The 24994-nt window shown below is 43.2% G+C and overlaps 1 protein-coding gene across 1 annotated transcript in view; it reads right to left on the minus strand.

Moving 5' to 3' along the window:
* The window catches only part of DST (dystonin), a 436433-nt gene that overhangs the window by 199746 nt on the left and 211693 nt on the right, over positions 1–24994 (minus strand). Inside the window, 4 exon segments of the mRNA XM_032463323.1 lie at positions 19119–19211; positions 20909–20986; positions 22686–22784; positions 23331–23420. Of these exon segments, the coding sequence (XP_032319214.1) occupies positions 19119–19211; positions 20909–20986; positions 22686–22784; positions 23331–23420 (360 nt within the window).

The following is a 24994-nucleotide window of genomic DNA, read 5'->3' on the forward strand; positions in this document are numbered from 1 at the left end:
CAGATCCTGACCTCCCACCCACACCTTCCCCAAAACTCAAGATCTGTAACTTCCAACTCCCTAGCAAATATCTCTGTTGAAATTGTGAAACTAACCACTGACAAAGCACTTAGTCAGACGTTGTGCAGAGCACTTCACGCGTATGCCCTCTTACCATCCTCACAACGTGAATCTCATTTTATAAACGTGAGAGAGGCACAGAGTGGCCACACGCCTCGCTCAAGTTCACACACCACTACTGACAGGTAAAGGAGAACTTGAACTTGAACCTACAGGCTTCAGGGCTGCTACCCTTAACAACCTTGCGGCATCTCACCATCTCTTCAAGCTGACTTTCTCTGGCCCCAGCCCATGCTTCCTTCCGTATTCCTAGCCCAGAGAAAGGCCCCACCTTCACCCAGCTGCCCCCAAATCAAAGGTCTGATCTGAAGTCACCCTTGATGCCTCTTCCCCGCCTGCACCTGCATCCAGTGGGTCCCACCACCCCAAGCAGCCACATCTCTCTTCCCTCCCCTTCCACACCCCCTCTAAAAACTCCTCATGCCCAGCCACACGGCTTCTACCTCCTGTCCCTGCAGAACACCCTCCCTGCTCCGTCTGCCCCTCCACTCCCCCTTCTCCTGGAGAAGCCTCGCTGACTCCACCTCCAGGGTCTGCGTGAGATGTTCCATCATCCCCAGTGCTTGCGGCGCACGTGCGTCCTGTTACGACAACAGCACATCTGCACATCACTATTACCTGTCGGTGTGTCCCATTCTCCCTCTAAGAGGCGCAAATATATTCAAAAGAACAGGGTCTTAAAGACACCTGCACCCCCATGTTCACAGCAGCACTATTTACAACAGCCAAGACACAGAAACAACTTACATGTCCATCAACAGAGGACTGGATAAAGAAGCTGTGATACATATATAAATGGAATGCTACTCAGCCATAAAAATAATAAAATAATGCCATTTGCAGCAACATGGATGGACCTGGAGAATGTCATTCTAAGTGAAGTAAGCCAGAAAGAGAAAGAACAATACTATATGATATCATTTATATATGGAATCTTAAAAAAAAAAAAAAAGCCAAATGGACTTACTTACAAAACAGAAACAGATTCACAGACACAGAAAACAAACTTATGGTTACTGGCGGGGGGAAGGGAGTGGGAAGGGATAAATTGGGAGTTCAAGATTTTCAGATACTAATATATATAAAATAGATAAACAAGTTTGTACTGTAGAGCACATGGAACCATATTCAGTATCTTGTAGTAACTTACGGTGAAAAAGAATATGAAAACGAATATATGTCTGCTCCTGTATGACTGAAACATCGTGCTGTGCACCAGAAATTGACGTAACATTGTAAACTGACTATACTTCAATAAAAATATATTTAAATTTTTTAAAAATTAAAAATTAAAACCTAAACACACAAAAATAAAAGGGTCTTGGTCCTCTCAGTACTAACGGTGCCCACCTCAGCTGGCGCCTGGCACATACTAGACGCTCAGTAAATGCCCAGTGAACCCAGGACTCCATGAATGAGCTGGGCACTCTGGGAACCTGCGTTAACTCACCAGACCATCAGGACATCCGCATTCCTTCCTCTTTACCATACACGCCAGGGTCCCACACGGGGAGGAGAGGCTTATTGACCTGCGCTGGACATGCGGTCCCCGACCAGCAAAACCACCCCACTCCTAAAAGCAGGTGTGTGTCTGCTTCCTATTTACACAATAGAAATGATATACCTGACCACACTTCTCAAAAATTTATTTTGGCAATGTGTTAAAAGAACAAATATCTAGCATTAGTTCCCCCAAGTCCAAGGAGAGGGTGATGGGAGGAGGTCAACACGCTTGAATTAAGACGCCTCCGTGTCGTAAGTCCAGTGCACACCCATGTCAGTCTCAACAGTATCTTTTAAGACACCATCGCGATGGGTCTAAAGTGATACCTCAGGAAAGCTTCCACCCTCCTCCAGAACTGAGTCTCGCTGTCAGAAACCTGAGGTTCGTATGAACTGTAATGTCTTGGTCTGCAACTCAAGAGCTTCCAAGTCTACTGATATTCAAAAAAATTCTTGTGGCTTATTTTAACTTTTCAACTGAACAGGCGACTTCACTGACCTTTTTTCAGGCTTAGCTGCTTTAAATGTGAAATACCAGTTAGCAGTGGATCACAGACGCTGCTTCAAGTTTACTTTTTTTTTTTTTTTTTTGCTTTCAATTTACTTTTATTATCAGATACAACTCATTCCACTCCCATAAGAAGATGGTAATTGGGTTAAAGGAAATTAGCAAACGCCCACGCTTGGCATACTCTTTGCTACACAGACAGACAACGCACAGGCCAAATCTTTATTCTGCTTGAGTTGCCAGGGTCTAATGTCCTTTCCTCCCCCAAAGAGTAAAACATGGAACCTAGGGGTCCCACCATACAAGGTGGACAAGAAATGGCCCCGAGAATAAAGAGGCCACCATTTCTGTTTGTCTTTTCACTCCATGTAAGCAAGACCAAAAGCTGGAATTTAAATAAAAAGAGGGGGGAGGGTATAGCTCGGTGGTAGAGTGTGTGCTGACCAGGCACAAGGTCCTGGGTTCAATCCCCAGCACCTCCATCATAGACAAACAAACAAACAGACCTAATTACACCCCCCAAAATACATAAATAAATAAATAAAAATAGTAATAAATACTCTTTAAAAAACTGGAATAAAAAAAACTGAAAACAAACAAAAAATTGCTACCAACAGCAAAAGCCCTCACAGCCTTTCCTCCATTCGCCTCTCTGCCCATGGCCCCTCCAGCCTCACGCACAACTCTGCTGCCCCCGCTCCTCGCTCTTGGCCGAGCTGGGACAGCATCCTCTGATGGAAACCCTAAGAACTGGAACTGGAAACTGGAAGAAGAGGGTGCAGGGGCTGCGGGAGAGGCTGGCGGTGGGGGCGCAGGGACTGGCTATTGGATTCCAACACAGGAAACTTCAATTCCTGACCCCAGTGGACATTGCCAGACCCAGGCCTGCTCTCAGTGAATCAAAGATGAGCTAGTTTCACTGGGCAGCCCTGACCGCGTGCCTCAGAGAGCCTCCAGGGCCACAGGCTCAGCACACCGCTGAAGAACACAGTAAATTCCCACAAACAAGCAGATCACTGGGCTTCTGCAATCTGGGAGCCGAAGACACCAGCGCTGGAACTCAAAGCCTAAAAGGATGAGTTGCTCCAAGTCTTCTTAAACGGCCTCACGAGTGCCGAGTTGTCCTGCCAAATACATGCTCACCTGCGAGGGTCCCACAAACCCGGGGGAAAAGTTCCCAACACCAGGGGTGCGTTAGCTGCCCCAAGCCTGTCCTCAAGGGAGAAGAGGGTCTTCTAAGAGCCCCGTTTCCTCCCTTTCCCCACTACCAACGACTGAGATGAAGAAACCATTATCTTTACTCTGGACCACTTCCTCTAGTCTCCGGTGTCAACACCAACATCTTTTAAGACACAGTTACATGGGGGAAGGGGGTGGGGAATACAGCTCAAGTGGTAGAGCGCATGCCTAGCATGCACGAGGTCCTGGGTTCAATCCCCAGTGCCTCCTCCAAATATAAATAAATAAGTAAACATAATTACCTCTGCCTCATAAAACAAGCAAAAAAGTAAAAAAAAAAAGTCTTAAAAAAAAAGACACAGGACAGACCTAGAATAACATGGGGCTCGGGAGAGCTCCCCCCTTCTTCTGGAACGAAGCCTCCGTGTCTGGACTAGTGACAGTCTCCTGGCTAGTCTCGCCGCACGGAGGCATGCCCTCCGCTCCCCTCCCGACTCAGCTGCTCCTTACTCCGCAGACACACAACTCCAGTTCAGTCTCGGCTGGTGGGTCCAGACTCGAGCCACTCTCTTTCTAGTCCACGATCAAACCACGTGGACTTCAAACCATGTGGACAAACCACGTGGACCACACATGCCCTCTCTCCTAGGGTCCTCTCTCCAAGCTCCTTCTCCCCTTGAAACATTCTCTCTCTACTCTGTCCAACGGGCACAGGCTAGATGCTCAGTAATTATCTGCTGAATAAGGGGCAGGAGGGAGGGAGGGAGAGAGGACGGAAGGAAAGGAAGAAGGAAGGGAGGGAGGATGGAAGGAAGGAAGGGAAGGGAAGGAAAGAAGGAAGGGTGGGAGGGAGAGAGGAAGGATGGAAGGGAGGGAGAGAGGAAGGATGGAAGGGAGGGAGGGATGGAGGGAGAGAGAGAGGACCAGAATCACATGTCATGTTTTCACTGGTATGAATGAGTTTTAACCTCTCATGTAAACCTTGTCATCTTAGAAAGTCAATCATTTCCAAGAACCTCACCATCCGATAATCACAGGACACCTGGACCACCGCACAGAAGTGCCCAGCAGAGACTCCTCAGTGAGAGCCCAACATTACCTAAGCTTCATCGGAATAATTTTTGTAAAACAATTTCATAAACCTGACACAGTACATGAGCCTTGAAATGTCCTTCCAGCAAAAGGAGACAAGCCCACGCGAATCCATCTCAGAGCGCACTGTGATTTCATTCACTGCCGACAGCAGGGTGACCCGCTCACTGCTCAGTGAATTGCAAATGCCTCACTGCGCCGGAGGGGAGCTGAGGCTGCAAACCGGAAAGTCCTCTGAGCAAAGCCAATGCCACCGGACCACTGGGTGACAGCGACACTCTGTTTTTACAGATGTGGTCACAGTTCTGGCATGCAGGGAGTCCACAACGACTGCCAGCTTCCACCGATGAGTCACACGCTCCCTAAGAGGTGACTCACATTTGCATTTTATTTCCTCCTATGCCAGGCAAGCAATGCAACTTTTAAAAAATTTCTAAATAACAGTAACTTATGGAAAAGATTAAAACGTCTCATTAAATTGACTATTTGAATAATCTGTGTGTACGACTGCAAAAGGCAACATCTTTGAAGTGAAGAAAACAAAAGAAATTCAGCTTGGAGAGGCTAGAATTCATCAAATTGTAGGGAAAAAAATTTAAGCCTCTCAACTTAGGAGTTCCTATTCCTGAGTCCTTTTTTCTCTGCCACATCTACAGCAACTCCCTACAATAATTTTGGAAGAAATTTTTTTAAACACTTTTATTGTGGTATGATTCCTGTACAATAAACTACACATATTTCAGATGTACAATCTGATGAATCTGGATAGATGTATATACACCCAGGAAAGCACCGCCACGGTCAAGACAGCTAACGTTTCCATCACGCCCCAAGTGGTGCAAATTTCGAACTCCCCATTTATCCCTTCCCACTTCTGGGCATATATCTGGAGAAAATTATAATTCAAAAAGACATGCACCCCAATGTTCACAGCAGCACTATTTACAACAGCCAAGACACGGAAACAACCTATTGTCCATCAACAGATGACTGGATAAAGAAGTTATGGTATATTTATACAATGGAATACTACTCGGCCACTAAAAAGAATAAAATAATGCCATTTGCAGCAACATGGATGGACCTGGAGATCATCATTCTAAGTGAATTAAGCCAGAAAGAGAAAAATACCCTATAGTATCACTTTCATGTGGAATCTTTAAAAAAAAAAAAAAGGACACAAATAAACTTAACTACAAAACAGAAACAGACTCAGAGACATAGAAAACAAACTTATGGTTACCAGAGGGGGAAGGGGGTGGGAAGGGATAAATCGGGAGTTCAGAAGAGTTTTATCTCTCAGTGAATCAGCTCATTTTACAGATGCAAAAACTGATTTAAGGGACACACAGGCTATGGAAGTAGCAGCCTGTCCAACAAGCTTCCTTGCAGAACACAAAACCCCTACTGTCCCAAGGGTTAGTGTTATCAAAGGAATTTCAATTCCTTCATATATTTTTGTCGAAATAAACAGAAGAGTTTATACTCTAGTTCTGGAGGGTTTTTTTGAGGTGGGTGGAGGTAATTAGGTTTATTTACTGACTTATTTTTAACACCTTTATTGTAGTATAATTTCTATACAGTAAACTACATATATTTCAGATGTACAATTTGGTGAATTTTGATAGATGTATGTACCTATGAAACCACTACCACAATCAAGATACCTGACATTTCCATCATTATTTTATTTTACAACTTTTATTTATTTTTAATGGAGGGACTGGGGATTGAACCCAGGACCTGGAGGGTAGTGACCTGACCCACCACCAACTACGCCTCTGTTTCCTCTCATCGAGATGTTGAAAAACTAAGTGGATGTGCACACAGGGCTCAGGACGGCGCCTGCCCCACGGGGAGTGGAGGCACCTGCACTGGGGCAAGGATTCGTGCTTAAACTCTTTGGCTCATTCTTCTTGACACTGCAGTCAGACAAAAAGCAAATCCCATACTGAATCTGTCAAAACAGACAACTATTTCCAAGCCAGGATGTTTGCATCCAAAGACAATCTCGTCAAGGATGTTTTAACTATTTTGGCAGAAACAAATGTAATCAACAGATTTTTAGTGGCTGCTTCCAAGTTTCAAAAACGTGTGAAAATGCTCCACACAATATTTCTTAACTGCAAAGATAGCATGCGGATTTTGAAAATTCTATGCTGTTAAAAAAAATCGCTCCCCTAAAAGCAAAGTTCAATAGAGTTTTAAACGCAAAAAAAGTTGATGAAGTTGTGCTAATTTCTAACTTGATGGCTATCTTTAGCAAATGCTCACTTATTTATTCAGATACCAGGGTAAACTAACATAGGTACAATTATTTCCCTTGCACAGCAAAGGATTTTAAACTTCTGCACATCCTTCCTTTACCTGAAAAGATAGAGTCGTCCGAATGCTGATAGCCAAATTCTACACAACAATTTTACAACTAAAGTTTCACAAACTGTTTACGACATCCAAACGATGACTAAAATTTTTTTAAAAATCAGTAAATGCATTTTCACTAAAAAAAGATGAAATGGTTCAGAAAGAATGAGTTAATGAGTCAACAGTAAACCAAATGACCTTTGCTCTCAAGATCTGCAGAGCCAAGCTACCCCAGAAAACCAGGAACATTTAGATTTTATCCTAGTCCTTGAATTCCAAGTAAGATTCTGTAGCCTAAGAGTCATAGAAGACTTGGTTAAAGAAAAAAAGTATTGAATAAATATTACAATTCAGTGAGGTTGAATGTTATCATATCATCTAACATTGTGAGATGGTTCTCAATTATTTTAAGTTTTTATAACATGAAACTCAATTAATGAAAATATCCAGCCCTTCAACACTCAGGTACTGACAATGGAATTTGTACAATATTTACATTCCTCCCCCAGCCTTCCCTCCTTGGCTTCTCTCCTTTACGTCCCTGCCCCCTTCACTGCAATTCTCCAAAGGATGAAAAGGAACATGAAACAGGTCAGTTTCAGGAGTTAACATGGCAACATGAGGCAGCAGGAAGTTAAAATTACAGCAGACAGTCCCCCTTTATCCACAGTTTGGCTTTCCGCAGTTTCGATGACCCACGGTCAACCACAGTCTGAAAACACAACATGAAAAATCCCAGAAATAAAGGCTTCTTAAATTTTAAGTTGTGCGCAGCTCTGAGCAGCGTGATGACATCTCACACCGTCCAGCTCCCTCCCTGCCTGGGATGTGAACCGTCCCTCGGTCCAGTGTCTCCGCCCACTAGTCACTCAGTAGCCACCTCGGTTGTGAGACTGTCACAGTACCACAGTGCTTGTGTTCACGGAACCCTTATTTTACTTAATCGTGGCCCCGAAGTGCAGGAGTAGTGGCACTGGCTATTCAGATATTCTCCTGCTGTGCCTAATTTATAGATTATCATGGTATGTATGTATGCATAGGAAAAAATACAGTATGTACATATAGGGTTCTGTACTATCTACAGTTTCAGGCATCCACTGGGGGTCTTGGAACATATCCCTTACAAATAAGGGAAGACAACGGTATCCATGATCATCACCCCCAAAGCCTAACTTTCAGGCGACTAAGGTTACAGCCATGGTCCCTGCCATTTGTCATGAACGCACAATGGGATATAAGTGCTGCGTGTTGGTTCAATATGTAACCGGTACAATAATATGTTTGTAGAGAAATAAAAGAAGGGAGAGAGGGAGGAAGGGGTGAGAACACTAAACAAAAAGGTGTGCAGTGACACACGTGGCCTCGTAGAAATTTAAAACTGAAAGGGACGTATGTGGGGTGGGGCGGGGGACCGCGTCAGTTCAGAGTTCAGCTCAGGTGGATAATCCCGGCTGAGACCCAAGCTCTCCCAGGTACGGGCTGGGTGACCTGAGTGGGTCATTTACATCTCCTGAGGCTCCGTTTCCTTCTCTGTCCATGGAGCTAACAACAGAACCGTTACTGGACGGTTAAACACAACGGCGGGGCGTCTGGCACGTGGTAGGACTCCACAAGGACCATTACTATCACTCGTGGTACCATCGTCAGGTCCAGCATCCTCCTTTTCTGGAAGATGAAGCTGAGACCCGGAGAGGCAAAGATGACACCCCAGGCACACAGCTCTCCAGCGGCAAAGCTTGGCGAGAACTCACTCCTCCTGCCCAGGGCCCGTGATCCACACCGCATGCCAGAAAACCAATGTGGAGAAGAGAATGAGGTGGGAAATGCTAAGCAAGGGTGAAGCTGGTTCTCAGAATTCAGTGTGTTTTCAAGAAACACGTGAGAGGGTGCCTAAAACACATGCAGTGTTCATGCACGTGCCACCAGGAGACATTCTGGTCCAGTTAAACCAGGAGGAGGGTGGTCTCAAAAGGCATCATCTGGAGAAGACTCCACTGCAGGGACCCGGGGGTCCGCTCATAGAAGCACTGTGCTGAGCTGCAGTCTAGACCATCAGAACCACCTATGCAGCCCCACCCTGATTTGGGATCGTGGGTTGATCCCAACATGCAGGCACCTGTACCTTTTAAATGCTCCTTAGGTGACACTCACATGTGGTCACGTAGGCAACCAACACCTGATAAACAGAGAAGACGATCACCTTTGCTGAGATCAACATAACAAGACTGGGAAGAGGTGGGGTTTGTGCAACTAATGGAAGAAGACAGCTTTGTGGGAAGGGCTCGAGGGCAGAGGCAGGAGACCCTGTCACAAGTCAGATAAAGCGGGGTCCCTGAAGGAGGTGCAGACAATGAGCTCACTGCTCCCCATCCCCAAACGTGGCCACCTCTCCACCTCTGTTGATAACACGCATTCTCCACAGGTGAACACCAGCTCCTAGAAACGTCACCCCTGCTCCAAGCTCGCAGCAACCTCCTTCCAAACTCTAACAGTGGATGAAAGTAGGATGCTGGGCCGTGGTTAAACTCAGCGACTCCCACTGGCTGTGTTGCCTTAAGGTTGCTATTTAACCTGAGCTTCTACTTCTTCATTCCCTAAAAGAGGAGCTATCTATTTGGCATATTTAATACAGTTGTTAGGATGACCGAAAGACACAATGTGTCTGAAAGCATTTTTTCAGTTCCAAAGCAACAGGCAAGTCTGAGATATTTCTGTTTTTACTTACACCTCCTTACCCTACTGAAGAGACAACATGCTATGAGACTTACAGTCAGTACATTCAGCCCCAAGGCAGGGCCGGCTGAGCCACCTCCACAGAATCCCTGAGCCTGGAGGGCTGCTCGAGGTCAGCTTACCATGGCAATGATTAAAGAGGAGATGGCTGTGGTATACATATACAATGGAATACTACTCAGTCATGAAAAAGAACAAACCAATGCCATTTACAGCAACAGGGATGGACCTGGAGATTGTCATTCTAAGTGAAGTCAGCCAGAAAGAGAGAAAAATACCGTATGATATCACTTACATGTGGAATCTAAAAAAATGACACAAACGAACATATTTACAAAACAGAAACAGACTCACAGACATAGAAAAGAAACTTATGATTACCAGAGGGGGAAAGGGGTGGGAAGGGATAAATTGGGAGTTCAAGATTTGCAGATACTAACTACCATATATAAAACAGATAAACAACAAGGTTCTACTGCATAGCACAGGGAACTAATTTCAATATCTTGTAGTAACCTATAATGAAAAAGAATATTAAAAGGAATATATGTATGTGTATGTGTGACTGAAATACGATGCTGTACACCAGAGACTGACACAACATTGTAACGGACTATACCTCAATTTAAAATAAATAAATTAGCATGGTCTTTCTTGAAGAAAGAAGGCTAAAAACTAAAAATAAAATATTGAATATTGATCTAAACATACCAACAAATAAATAAATGAGGAGGAGGTGGTCTGGTCACCTAGACTAAGAAGGACAAATATCACAGGAGCAGGGGAGTTCAAGTCAGAAACCTGAACTAAGTCAAAGGTGAAGATACGTTCCAAAAATTGTACACTAATCCACTTGGAGATTAACTCAAAAAACATTGAGCCCCACCCTGCACACAAATGGATGTGATTAAAATGGCTCAGATAGGGAAGATATCGTAAGACACTGAAGGGACAAGATCCTGCAAAGGAATGCTGGCTAACAGGCCATTTGTGGGCTGTAACACTGAGGAGGGAACTGCATGCTAGGAATACTAAGGAACTGCATCTAATTCTGCAGTGAAAAATGCAGACTCCCATGCAAGATAAAAAGCGCCGTGCACCGTCCAATGGAAGCTAATTAAGCAGAGTCAAGCAGCCAAGCCCCTCCAAGGTGATGGGGAAAAGTCACTAGGAGGAACAGCTCAGCTGTTGGTCCAACTCTATTTGCCATAGAATGGTCTGTATCTGGACCACAGGGAAGTGAGACGTTCAGCTCCTCAGATAAAATAAGGACTATCCCGTTCAGCGTCTCCCTGGGCGACGTGAGGCTCCGCTAAGTGCCTCTGCATCACGATCCTTGAACAAATCTGCCTGACAGGTTGACGACTTACTTTCACGTGTATTTTCCATTGACGTTTCAAAAATCATTAGACACACAAATGAGAAAGAAGGGGTAAAATCCTTGGCATGAGGAGAATACAAAGGTGGGGGGCAGAGGGGGGAGGCTTACATGCCACTTAGGAAACAGATTTTAAGAGTTTCCACCAATGAAAACAATTAAGGCTTCCTCGAAGCCAAATTCTGCAGGAAAACAGATGGAAAACACGTGAGCAAGGCTCGTGGTTACAGATAAACACAGAGCAGCCAAGCGGCTGCCTTTGGCTCTGACCTTCATGCCAGACCTACAGAGGTCCTGGCACAGAGCAGATGCTTTCTTTTTTAAATGTAACCACTGTATAATGTAAATAGAACGATGACATAACCGTGGCCAGGCGTGGCGGTGTATACAAACGGAAGCCGGCCTCCGGGGACCAGCAACCGTGGCCAAGGGTGATCCCGCAACCTGACTCTAATAAAACATCGGAGCACTGGGCAAAGGAGCCCTGCCCAGCGATGACCTTGTCATGAATGCTTCACATCACATCACCCACTTCGGGTGAAAGGCAGAGTCAGGATCAGCTTAAAGAAAAAGCCACCAACTGCCAACTAGTTAACACGTCGGGGAGGCTGCCTGAGTCACGCACTTCTCCAGCAAGTAAAGAAACATTCGCTGACGAGGAAAAACCTCAGCGAAGGAATTTGTCTAAAGCTAAATGTCCGTGTTAGGAAAAAAGATCGCCACTTCCTGGCAGTCTGTGTCTGAGTCATACTCAAATAATATGACCCGCTCGCTGCCCAAGGGACTTCTGATTTTAGACAGGGGCCGGGGGGAATAACTCACGTAGCAAAGGGACAGAGTAGATTTGGGCAGTTTTCATCTGTGTCTGCCACCCCCAACATGCGCGCACACACGCACAGAACTGAGAGCAATTATGTGAGTGTCCCTCTGCATGGAAACTGGTTGAGACCCAGACTCTGGCTATTCAAGCTTACAGATCAGCAAGTCAGTACTGCTTGATAACATACTGTCTCCCACTACCTGTGTCATGAAGCTATTGTCTTGGGATTTTTTTTGGGGGGTGGGGGGGTGGGTAATAATTAGGTTTGTTTGTTTATTTGTTTATTTAAATGGAGATTCTGGAAACTGAACCCAGGCCCTCATGCCTGCTAAGCATGTGCTCTACCATTGAGTTACATCCTCACCCCAGCTATTATCTTGTCATATTGCTTTTTTTTTTAAATTATAATCAGTTTACAATGTTGCGTTAGTTTCTGGTGTACAGCATAGGGATTCAGTTATACATATACATATATATTCCTTTCCTATTCTGCTCCATTATAGGCAATCACAGGGTATTGAATATAGTTCCCTGTTCTGTACAGGAGGTCCTTGCTGTTTATATAACTGCTTTGGGATTAAACTTCTGTCCCCAAAGGCTATTCCCTAGGAAAAGTCAAAAAACACAAACAACGGAAATTCAAAAGATGTGCATTCTCTTAGAGCAGGGGTTTACTAAGTCTTCCAACCCTAACAAAAATGTATAGGGTTTGAAATACAGATGTGATTAAAGAATGTGGGTATCACCAAAAAATAAAATCATAACAATCAAACCTGAGGCTACAAAATACACTGCACCCAGAACTTCACAGCTTTCACATAAAAATAGCTTTCACAGGAAAATAACTTTTACAAAGGACAGACTGCAGAACCTCAGTCAGGCGGGGGCGTCTGGAGGCCTGATTTACACGTTAAACTCAGGGTCCCGTTACACTTACCTCATTTCCATCTGTGTCTCTGGAAGCAAAGGACACATCAGTACCGAGGGAGTGACATCTCTTTTGTTCAAACCGGAAACAGTGTGTGGCATGTGGGCAAAATCTCCCCGCATTTTGCTTTCCTTGAACCCTGCTATGGTGTTTGGCTGGGGCTTCAGAAAATCCACTTTCTTCAAGGGCTGTCTCTGCACCATGGGGAATGGAACTTAAGCTGGCTGCCTTTCGGGAAGAAAAAACATCAGCTCTTCTCTGGAATGTTATTTCCCTCGTGTTGACATCAGCCAAATGTTTCTTCCTCTCCGCCCGGGACGCAGCGCTGTCTTCTGAGAGCCTCTCCTGGAGGTCACTCACTTTTACTTGTGTTTCACCATGTGGGGCAGGAGACGTGTTTGCAGGGTGGGACCCCCCGCTCGCAGCCCCGGGCAGGAGTAGGACTTCTGTCTTCTCGTGCGGAAGCCCCTCTTCCAGGGGGAGGTGGGGGCTGGCAGACCCCTCCCGCCCCAGCCCCCTGGACGTGGACCGAGGGGCCGCCTGCTCTCTGGATGGCGGGATGCTGACTCCTCTGCCTTCATGTTCCTGGTTGGGATCCACTGACGCTGCGTCCCCTACAGTTTTCTTGGTCGTGTCTCTTCTGAAGTATCTTCTTCCTCCAGCAGGGTATCTTTCAGGGCTCAAAGGAGTTTTGGCAGGATCTAAAAACTGTTCTTCTTTCTCAGCCCTGACACATCCACAGACATTCCCCATCTGACTTGCAGGAAATCACAGCTCCAGACTCTCACTCATTTCAAAATCCGGGGCATTCTCAGATCTTCTCCATGCAGTCCGAGAAGTCCACTCGGACCTCTTATTCCTCAGACTTTAAGACCATCCTCTTCAGCATGAGGCCATTTTGCTTATGAGAAAGGCACACGCAAGAAACGCCGTGGCATCCTGCCCGGCCGGTCCCTGGGTCTCATTAGACACCGTGGCTTATTTCTGGCCACCAATCCTCTTAGACAAACACGGCTGCTCACTGTCAAATTACACGCTGGGGAGCTTTCAAGGCAGACCCTGAACTTTACTGCACGAAAAAATTCTGACCCTCACTTTAACTTTCAGTTTTCTGAAATGAGGTTACCCTAATGAAGTCTGCACTAACCTTTGGAACTGCTCGTGATTCAACAGATCTGAGCGCAAACAGAAAGCAAATGCCAGCCAGGAGACATTTAGCAAAGTGCCTTTCAAACTCAGTCTCAAAGTGCCTTTCCAACGTAGTTTCAAAAAGTCGCTACAATATAATTTTTTTTCTTAAGAAACACAAACTCATTTTGGTACTTGCCTCCCCCTAAAAGGCTCAAAAAACCTCTATAAATTGTATTAAGACTCATTCAAAATCAGCAGTTGGAAAAAAATAACAGGATGATTCAACAGCTGAAGGAAAGATAATGCTAAATGCCTAAAATACTCTATTCAAACTGTTTCTAAAATCAATCTTTTCAAATACTTTGTGATATTTTTCATATGATGTATTTCCAAGCCATTTCTTTTTTATGATCTTTAGGATTTTCATATAAGCACCTTGATAAATTTTATGACTTAAAACACGGAACACTTAGCCAAAAGAAACACCTGTGTGTTCTTATGCATGAATTAAGGCAGCTCAACTTTATGTGTAACTTTTATAATTGAACCCTAGTTAAATATTACACAATTTTACTAGGGCCTTGCTGTATAAATAGTAAGTCAGTTTGCAAGCTGATTATCGAATGTGTGCATATTTCTGACATTGAGTCACAGATACAGTAAAAAGGAAATTAGTAGGGCCTGACTGGACTTACACGTAAGCTGAAACCATGTGACTAATAAAAAAAATTGATAATTTCTCTAGGTTGTCTTCAGACTGATCAAAGGTGGAACTCATTGTATTTGTTCCAGTAAAAATATTCAATTAAACAGTCAAGTTAGCAATGTTGCTGGTATTTGTCAGTAACAGATCTGTATGGTAAGGTTTTCCCCTCATCACTTCCAGAGGAAATTAAACAATATTCATCAGCAAAAACTGAATATCCTAGAAGACAAACTGGCAAAAATAAAGCTTCCAGTTGATTTGATTTTCAGTGTCTTCACTGGCAATGGAACATCATTCAAGAGAACTTCACAATAAGGCTGGTATTTGTACAGACACGACAGAGACTCCACCAGGGGTCTGCACGCCCTCCTGGCCCTGCCAGACCCAGGAGCTGTCTGTTCGCAGGCCACTGCACACGGCTGTCTCTCCCAGAAATGGCCCAATTTTTAGCCTCTGTCTGTTAGCCAGCAATCATCTTGCAAAGCCTACTGTAATATCAGTGACAATCTCCTTTATTCTCTAAGAACTTTCTTTTTTTTTTTTTAATTCAAGTATAGTCAGTTACAATGTGTCAATTTCTGGTGTACAGCATCATGTTTCAGTCATATAGATATATTCCTTTTCATATTCTTTTTCATTATATGTTACTACAAGATACTGAATATAGTTCCCTGTGCTACACAGTAGAAACTGGTTGTTTATCTATTTTATATATAGCAGTTAGTATCTGCAAATCTCGAACTCCCAATTTATCCCTTCCCACCCCCTCTCTCCCTTGGTGACCATAAGTTTGTTTTCTGTATCTGTGAGTCTGTTTCTGTTTTGTAACTGAGTTCATTTGTGTCTTTCTTCTCATATCATATGGTATTTTTCCCTCTCTTTCTGGCTGACTTCACTTAGAATGACAATCTTCAGGTCCACTTCTATTGCTGCAAATGGAATGATTTTATTCTTTTTTATGGCTGAGTAGTATTCCATTGTATACATATACCACAGATTCTTCATCTGGTCACCTGCTCTAAGGCCTTCCTGATCCTACTCAATACCCTCCTCTACATCCCAGTAGATTCATCACCCTAGATTACAGTCAGTTTTACCAACATTTTCCCAAAAGACAGAATAGCATATTTTATTATCTTAGTATCTCTGGACCTAGGATATAGTAGTTAACACATGATTACTAGATTGATAATGCTTACTTCAGACAGCCCAACTAGAAAAGAGATGCAATTTGTGATGCTCATGACAAATATTTTAAAACAAATAAATATACTGGTCTTCTGAAATTACTTCCCTTATTTATGTAAAGTACAGAGTGAAAAAAAAGGCCCAGTCACTTGGAGTGGGGAAGATTACCACTGCTATAAATAACCTTCTATCTCAGCACAACCAGTAAAATTGTTCTAGTCTTAAGTTATCATAGTACTAAAAAAAAAGTTATTTCTTTAAATAAAAAGGAGTATTTCTATTTTACCAACACTTGATAGGTTCCATTTTTTAAATATATATTTTTTTGATATACAGTTTACAACATTGTGTCAATTTCTGGTGTACAACATAATGCTTCAGTCATATAGGAACATACATATATATTCGTTTTCATATTCTTTTTCACCATAAGTTACTACAAGGCATTGAATGTGGTTCCCTGCACTATACAGTATAAACATGTTGTTGATAGATTCCATTTTAAGTAAGTCTTGGTCTACTTTGTAAATATTGGTGACCATTTCACAGTCATAGTATCTTGTAATTCAGGTCCTAAAATACACTGGCTTCTGTAACACAGGCAACAGGATCACAGAAGAAGCAAAACTCCTCTTGGTCCTCCCAGGGCTGGTCCTCTTTGCTCCTCCAAAGACACCCGAACCCCAGAGAGCTTTCTTAACATGGAATCTTCTTCTGAATGACCTTTTGCTTTCAATGTCCTCAAACCTAAGGTCTACACAGACCGCCTCTCATGTCCAACCATTTCCTCACGTTGGATCTGCTACTTCCTGGTTTCTGCTCCCAGGAGGTTGGGAGCACCTTCTCCAAGGTCCCCCGTGTCTTCCTTCCAGACAAACCAGCACTCAACCTTAACTTCCCCGCACTCTCCAGTGGCCCTTCCCACTGCTCACCGTTCTTTCTTACTGGAAATTCTCGCCCCTTGGATTCACAAACACTACGTCTTCTTGTTGCTACAAGAACTGAAGTATGGGAGGAGGAGGGCATAGCTCAGTGGTAGAGCACATGCCTAGCACGCTCGAGGTCCTGGGTCCAGTCCCTAGTACTTCCATTAAAAATATAAACAAATAAGTAAACAAATAAACCCAGTTACCTCCTTCCCCCGCTTAAAAACAAAACAATTTAGAAGCAAGCATGTTGCTCCGTCTATTGGGCCAAGGTGCATGAAACTGACTAACCTCTAGGCTGATGAATCCATTGCAAGAGAAATAAAACTAGGGGAGAGGAGGGCTGTGGTGGGACCGATCAGGGTCTTAGAGAGAAAGGGAGACCGGCACTGATACTAGGGGCTTTCTTTGCAAGGTGAATGCTGGCTACCAGGCAGAGGTCCACCCATGTGCCTTTTCTGTTTCCCCAGATGACTCTCCCCTCCTGCACCCCAAACTGCTGTCCTTTGTCCTCTGCTCTTCTCCACACACACTCCCCCGGGGCCCTCTGAAGACCCCTCTCTCTGAGGGATTCAGCCATCACTGGTATTCTGGTAACTTTCAGGTTTATCATCTGCATCCGCGACTTCCCAGCTCTGCTCAAGCAGCATCTCCAACTGCTCAGCAGACAGAAGCCCTGGGTACCAACCCCCCGCCCCAGGCCATCAAACCCATGGAGAAGGTCATCAGTTTTCCCTTCACCATCACCGCCGTCTCCCTCAGGCGTCTGCGGGGCTCGTATCTCCAGGCTAACAGTTCAGACTCTCGTTAATCCCCCTCCTCCATCCGCCATGCCCTGCCCCAAAGCCCTCCCTTTCCTACTTCAAAACACCACCCCTGGATTCAACTTTTCATCCCACCTGAGTGCTGGACTTCACCCCTCATTCAGAGGGCACCACCCCAGCCTCTCAGCTTCTCCCCCTGACGATGGACTGTTCACTTCGGTGGATTTCACTAGAGTCCGCAGCCTGAGTTTCCTAAAACATGATGTTGCAGGCTAGGAGAGCTTCAGTGACCTGCTCCGCACTGTCAAGGCCACAGGTGAACAAGCGATCCAACAGTGACGCGCAGCTCCGTATCCCCACAGTGGTTCTCCCTCTGACATTCAAAACCCAGACCCCGCCTGTATCCTCGGCTGTCAGCTCCATTCCAACAGGCCTCTCGCCTCTCCAAGCAGGGCTCTTACAGTTTCAACCCTCCTAACCCTGGATCCCTGAGAAACCGGCTGAGAAACTCCACGTGAAGTCTGCCCTGGGGGCCGGTTCTACTTAGTCTGCAGCCAGTTCTGGTGACAAGGTCTGGGGTCTGGCTTGATGCCCAAATCCCTGCCCTGGTCAGTGCTCAGGGCCCCAGGGCCCTTCAGGATGGGGGTCCTCCAGGAATGAGGACCCACCGGCCTTCGGGGTCCTCCTCCAGTTCCTGGTACTGGATCTCCAGACATCAGAAGCCCAGCTGAGCTGACACTCACCTGTATTGGCCGCCCTGTCGCCTGGCTAGCTGACCCCTGGTTACCTGGTCTCCTGCTACCTCTGACTTCCAGGTCTGGGAACCTGCCAAGACGCTGCTTCCTGTAACTCTCCACACCTGTCAGATTTATCCTGTTCCCTAATGAGCCCCAGGTATATTATTTTCCACCATTCTCCTATAAACCCAGTATTCCAGTCAGATTTTTAAAAAATAAGAAGTAAGCCTTATTCCTTCCAAGAGCTGATTCAAAACGCCAGCTCCTTTTGGAAGCTGGCAAATTCTCTCTTCCTCCTTGCAGGCCCTCCTGCACAGGAGTCAATGAGTCAGACACACTGGGTACATCCTACAGGCCAGGCCCCGTGCGCTGCACACACAATGTCCTGTGGTTAGGCAAGCAGTCAAGGAACTACAGCAAGTTCTAAAATTAGGACTCATCTTGAATCAAATGAAGATGATTTTTTAATGCATCATTTTATAAAAACCAGAAATCAAAATGGGCCCTGGTTTATTAGATAATAATTCATAGCTGATAAATTTCCTTTTTCTCTCCTTAAATCTAGCCTGAGAAAGTGCGCCTCTACACGAAACATGCATAGTTCTAAGTCAGGAAAGTGCTTTATGAGAACTCTACCGCCATCTAGTGTCTGTCAAAACTAGCAGAAAATGGTTGACATAGTTGAGAAACCACAATGAAAACCATTCTAAATAAAAATTGAAATTTTTACGTACCTAAGTCAGGCGATACTGTCCAGTAAGCAAAAGAAAGGTGTCTTCATGCAATAAAAAAAAAAAAACTTTTGTCTTTCAACTTTGAGACAACGGAGATTGTCCTAAAAACATTTTAAGCTTTTGGGGTGCCAAGCTCACAAGCAGCAAGTCATTGAAAGGAACAATACAAATACATTGTTTAAGAAACAAAGCCTGAAATGTATTTTCTTCTGCTGGATGCAAAGTCATAATTCACCCTTCATACAAACCACTTTTCAATGAGCAACAAGAGGCTGAAAGAAATGACAATTCAGAAAAGCGGGCTTACCTGGAAGTGCAAAATTATTGTCCAAATTAACCCCAAAGTCAATTTGGGATTTCCGTCTGTTATGTCATCATTTCTGATATTCACTAATTTCACCTGTTTTGTATGTGAAGAAGAGATAAAACAGACTGTTTTTAAAACCAGTAACATGACCTATCTTCATCTACATAAAAATGATTCTAAATAACATAGTACAAAACCCAAATAATTTAAATTCCGGTAATCCTTAACATACTGTTTTACTCCCTTATTTTCACTCATTTTAGATTGTAAATTACAGAGTAACCACAAAGGAAAAATTGGTATTATTTTGGTTCTGTCTTCTACAGCAAGTATTAAATGTACACTCACTTGTCAAAACAAAAATACCACTCAAGCGTGAAGTCCTAAATATTTAAGATTTTAAAATTACAAATAATTTTGTCTTTTGAAAATAACCTTTATTTTACAATTAAGTAGGAAACTATTCTGAATCATCAAATAACTTTAACAACTTTCTCACAGTTCTGTCACAAAAAGTGTAAAAAAAAAAAAATCCTAGTATTATTATTCATTTTGTCTACCATAAATTGTTACCAAGATAAGCCCCTGGATTTTTGGAAGACTGTTCAAAGCTTTAAAAATAATATAACAATTGCACTTAAAGCTCATCAAATGTTAAATTATGCATTCAGGTACATAAATGTAATGATGATATTCACCATTTACTTCCTGGGAAAAGAATTAAATCCCATGAATTAAAGACAATGATACCCAACATTTTACTGCCTGGGCAAATCACTGCCAAAAATATTTCAACAAGGAGACATAATTAACCATTAATCCTTCTGGAAACTTGCAGAGAATGAACAAGAGTAAGGCAAATACCAGTAACATTTAAAATATAAGCGCTGAGTATTTGCTACAACGTAATAACTAAAAGCACTTTGCTGTTCACAAACAAGCACTAATATATCATTCTGTCTCCTCCTCCTCCTCACTCTCCTTTCTTTCCTTCCTACTCCATTAAAAAGCAGAACTGTTACCACCTCTGGTTTCTGTTTCCAGTAAGTCTGAATTCTCCTGAACTTCTCTCCTTTTTTCTCCTAACTGAAAATTACCAATCATTTGGCTTGTACCACTGTGAGCCACAGTGTTACCAAATCAAGGTCACGACTAATACCTTCCATTGTTCATTCAGTGTACATTTCATCATACATTGCAATGTGTTCATTCTTCTCCATGATTTCTTCTGAAACCTCAAGCCAGCTGGAGGCTGTTGTCAGAACGGTTCCAATTTTAACCACTTCTAAATTACCCAGTGGTAACTACTTATACAAAATAAGTGAGTGCCTCCTCACTACTAAGTATTGAAAATACACACACAAAGTCTCCTTAAAAGCATGAAACTCTCTTTTATAAAAATAAGGTAATTTAATGAACTGCGTATAAAAAATACTGCCTCCCCACTACTAAGAACTGTTCATAGACATTCCTAACATTCCGGTGCTACTAAAATGCCATTAACGTCCTAGGCAAAAAGCATTCCAATTCCACAGACAGAAAATCAGCAGCCCTTATTCAGACGGAAATGGGGCCACTTATAATTCCTCTGGGTTGACACTTGCTATTAACTTCCTCTTCTTTGGAGCAAATGTTTAAAAAACATTTAAAAATCTCTGTCTCACAAAAGCACAGGCTTAAGGATTATAATTCACAGTCAGGTTTAACCTTTTCATTCCCTGGCACAGTTCTGTGCAGGCTTATTCAGTCACGTGTGTTTATTTGACTATAACCTTTGAAAAACATCATACCTGGCGTCGTTTCAAATAGTCAAGTGCAATTTGTACATTCTGCAGTCTGTGAAAGCGCATCCGACCTTTCTCTCTGGGCTAAGAATAGAAAAATGCAGAGTATAAAACACACCATAGTTTCTGATGCCACTGACCATGCTACATGCTACGCATACCTAAGCTGTGTATATGTTATATATTATATATAACACAGTATATCACTATATAGATAGACTGCCCATCTTAATATGCCAAAAGAGCATTTACTCTGTTTAGATAAATCCACTAAATTTTTTAGAGATATTTAAAAATTTTTTTTGTATTATCTGAAATTGAACCTAAACTGGGGATGTTTCTGAATAGGTTATATTTAAACAGATGCTAATTTATTCCAAATGTTTTATTTAAATACAAGGAGAAGAGAAAATACCATATTACATATAGACTTTCTGTATTCACTATACTATGTTTCTAGCCTACAGTTATTTAGCTATGGAGACACAAAAAGAATTAAATACCATCCCCCATTCTGCCTTCTCAACAAACCAACTATTATCGAGAGCGTGTTTTGTAATTATATATGTATGGCATGTTAATGAAAATGAAATAAAGTAGCATGCAGTTAGTATAAAAATCACCAAGAAGGAGAAAGACAGTGGAGTTTTATACTTAGCCATGACAGAGGAAGAGAGAAAAGCAATTAAAGCCATATAATATATTTCCTCTTTATTTCATTTTAGCTTTTTCTACAAAATCAGGGGGACTCTACTGGTTTGAACCTGCTTGGGGATGGGCATGGTTATCTGTGGTCTCAGGAAAACTGACAAACCATCATTCTTCCCCTCGGTGCTGTTTCCCTTAAGAAATATTACACATTAGTGGAAGGAAAACAGAAGGAAACAGAGCTGAGAAGATGTTTAACAAAAATACAAAGAATGGAGCTGAAAGTTACCACATAAGATCTTCCAAAGGGGGGTGGGGGGAGAAAAAAGAAAACTGACAGCTTAGCTACTCAAACATGAATTGTCTGCTGAAGCCAAAGGCAGCCCTCATAAAACAGACGGCAGGAAAAGAATGGGAAAACAAGCTCCACTTAACAGGAGAAACAATGGCGGTGAATTTCCCCACTGCGTCCATAAAAGCTCAAATTCCAGTGGAATCCGGGCACTGGGGACGTAATGACAAAAGCAGTACACCTGTCTCGCGAAGATGGGTTGTGTCAGCCGAGTGTCACGTGGATTAAACAGCTCTGGGAGTTCTGGGGGGGCGCTAGCATTTAAAATCTCTCCCCCACCCCCAGCAAAAAAATAAAACGATGCATACAAGATAGGTAAAGGATATCCATCCACTACCTGCTGCCAACAGGTAGGATTTAAAGCATAATCTTAAATGTTAAATAAATGCCCATAAGTTCCTTCCAATAAAGCAAGAGGTATGTTTGATGTCTCAACTCCAGCAGTGGAACAGACCAGCGTAAAAATCAGCCGGCTGATTGTAACAGTTCCATCCTCTAGAAAATGTTCGTAACATTGCTTAGCTAAAAACTATATATAATTCAAGCACATATGTTCAAATATCATGCAGTGCCCAGGTAATCTACAAAAATCAACTTTAAAGAGAAAATATTTCCTTGGTCCAATTTCTTGGCACACACGCAAACACATCTACATCACTGTGGGTTTGGGTCCTTTCTATAGTTTTTCACAAAGGAGCCGGAACCCGTGGGTTAATCTCCATCGCGTTAGCGCTCACCGCACAGTAACCGCTAGGTTAGTCGAGTTACGGGGGCGACACCTACCCCCTTATCCTCATCCTCCACATCCTCATGCTGCTCATATTCGCATGCTTCTGTGGCACTCACCAATCGTAAGGTCTTCAAAAAATCTCGCTCCCTTGGCTAATGAATATAACAGACAGAAGATAGGACAGCAGAGACACAAGACAGACCACAAATGAAAAGGAGAGCATGAACAGAACGTAATGAAGGGCAGGTAACCGAGAAGGGGGGTCATGTTCACAGCAGAACAAGATGGCACCTGTGGAGGGGGTTAGACCGTGTTTTCAGAAAGCCGTGTTTGTTTCCATTTGTGAGTCTTTTAATAGGTGGTTATAGTATGCATCCAACTTCTGCTAAGCCAAAACCAAAACAAAACCAAACCAAAAATCCAAAGGTAAAAAAAGAAATCAGAACAAAAGGAGTATTTTAATTACAGAACTGATTATATAAGCCAGGTAAGCGAAGTGTCTCAATCTCCCAAATTCACATCATCTGAAGTCCGGAGCGGCTTAGGGATCTAAACCAGAACTCTTTTCACAGGCAGAATTCACAGCTTAAAAGACAAATGCTGCAAAAATCTGACCAGTCTGTGCTGAAAACCCAATAGTCAGAGGGCAAAGAGGATGACACGTTCTTCAAAATAAACTAAGAACTTTTAAAACTTACCAAGGTGTCTCCTGAAAGAACCTCTAAAAGAGAGATCAAATTGTGTCCGTCCCTTAAGTCTTCGTAGAGGTCGTTCACGTGTTTTCGAACCTACAGAGAGAAAAGCAATTTAAAACGTTTGGTCCTAGAACCCAGGATCATTCTTAACACTCAAAAAAGAAAGAGGACGAGGAGAAAACATTCTTTGTGGGATCATTCACCCAGTGATTTTAAAAACACTTTCAGGATAAACTGGGAGTTCGAGATTTGCAAATATTTACTTTATATAAAATCGAGAAAAAAGCAAAATTCTTCTGTACAGCACAGGGAACTATATTCAATATCTTATAGTAACCTATAATGAAAAAGAATATGAAAAGGAATCTATATATGTACATGCATGACTGAGACATGATGCTGGACACCAGAAATTGACACATTGTAACTGACTATATACTTCAGTTTTTTTAAGAAGTCCAAAAAAACCCAAAAAACAAAAAAGCTTATACAGGATTTACATACAGAAACCTACACAACACAGATGAAAAAAAGAGAAAAGACTTAAAGAAAAAAAATATTTTATTCTCCCACTACTTAAAAAATTAAAATTAAAAACTAAATAAAAGTCAGTATCATATGAGTCATTCAGAAAGACAAGTAGAATTATTACTTCTTTTTTTTTTAACACATTAGAATAAATAAAAGCCTAGACAATGACCTGGAGTTATAATTTTTACAACACAAGCAATGCCTTGGCCTTAATCATGATTCCTGATAGAGTAACCAGCACCACTGAGCAAGAGGGGCGAGTTTTTACCCCCACGCCCTGCTGATGGTCTTCCTACTCTCCAGGCCCCAAGATCCAGGATGCCAAAGGTACACACTCTACACCTTAAAAATTCACAGATGTAAGCTGGGCAAATGGTACATGACTTCATACACTATTTTTTAAAAATTCTGTTGCGTCTATGATTATTTCAAAATTAAAATTTTTTTTAAATTCATGTATGTGAGGTTATAAGACCTCTGTCCAAAGTTCCTCTGCACAACATAGATGTTCTGTGTTGGAGGGTTTTCACAACCACATTGACAACAACACGAAGTTAACACTCAGCCTGTAACGACAGCCCCTCCCTCCGTTCCACAGGCCTGGTTTAACCTTGAGAGTTTAGAGCTCCGATCACCAAAGATTTCCCCAAAGCTCCACTCCGTCTGCCACGCGGGGACACCTCCTGCCAACACTCGGCCCACCGTGAGGGTTCTGCCAGACAGACAGCCAGCTGTCGGAGCAGCCTGGCAGGAGGGCCGTCCCTCCATGGGCTGGCCTGTTTCCACCTTCTCCCCTTGGAGTGATTCTGGGCTGCATTACTCTGTGCTGCTCCCAGAAGTGGTCTAGAAAGAGGCAGAGACCAGAATCCCACCTGCATCACATGGGCACAGCCCCGAAAGGAAGCAGGACCCTGTCGGCGCCCCCCTCCACCCAACCCCTGCCTCTTGGTTATAGAGAAAAGCTGACGTCTCCAGGCCGCCTTGAGTCACAGAAGAGCAGGGCTCAAGCCATTGATGAGGACAAGCCTGCAGGCCCTGGGGGATGGCAACAATTCTGACCACCTACTCAGCGATGAACTGAGACCACTCCTCCGTTTCTCTTTAGAACCTTCATGGCTGAACAGAATCTTTGGAGA

Source organism: Camelus ferus, chromosome 20, assembly GCF_009834535.1.
Source record: "Camelus ferus isolate YT-003-E chromosome 20, BCGSAC_Cfer_1.0, whole genome shotgun sequence".
Lineage (NCBI taxonomy): Eukaryota > Metazoa > Chordata > Mammalia > Artiodactyla > Camelidae > Camelus > Camelus ferus.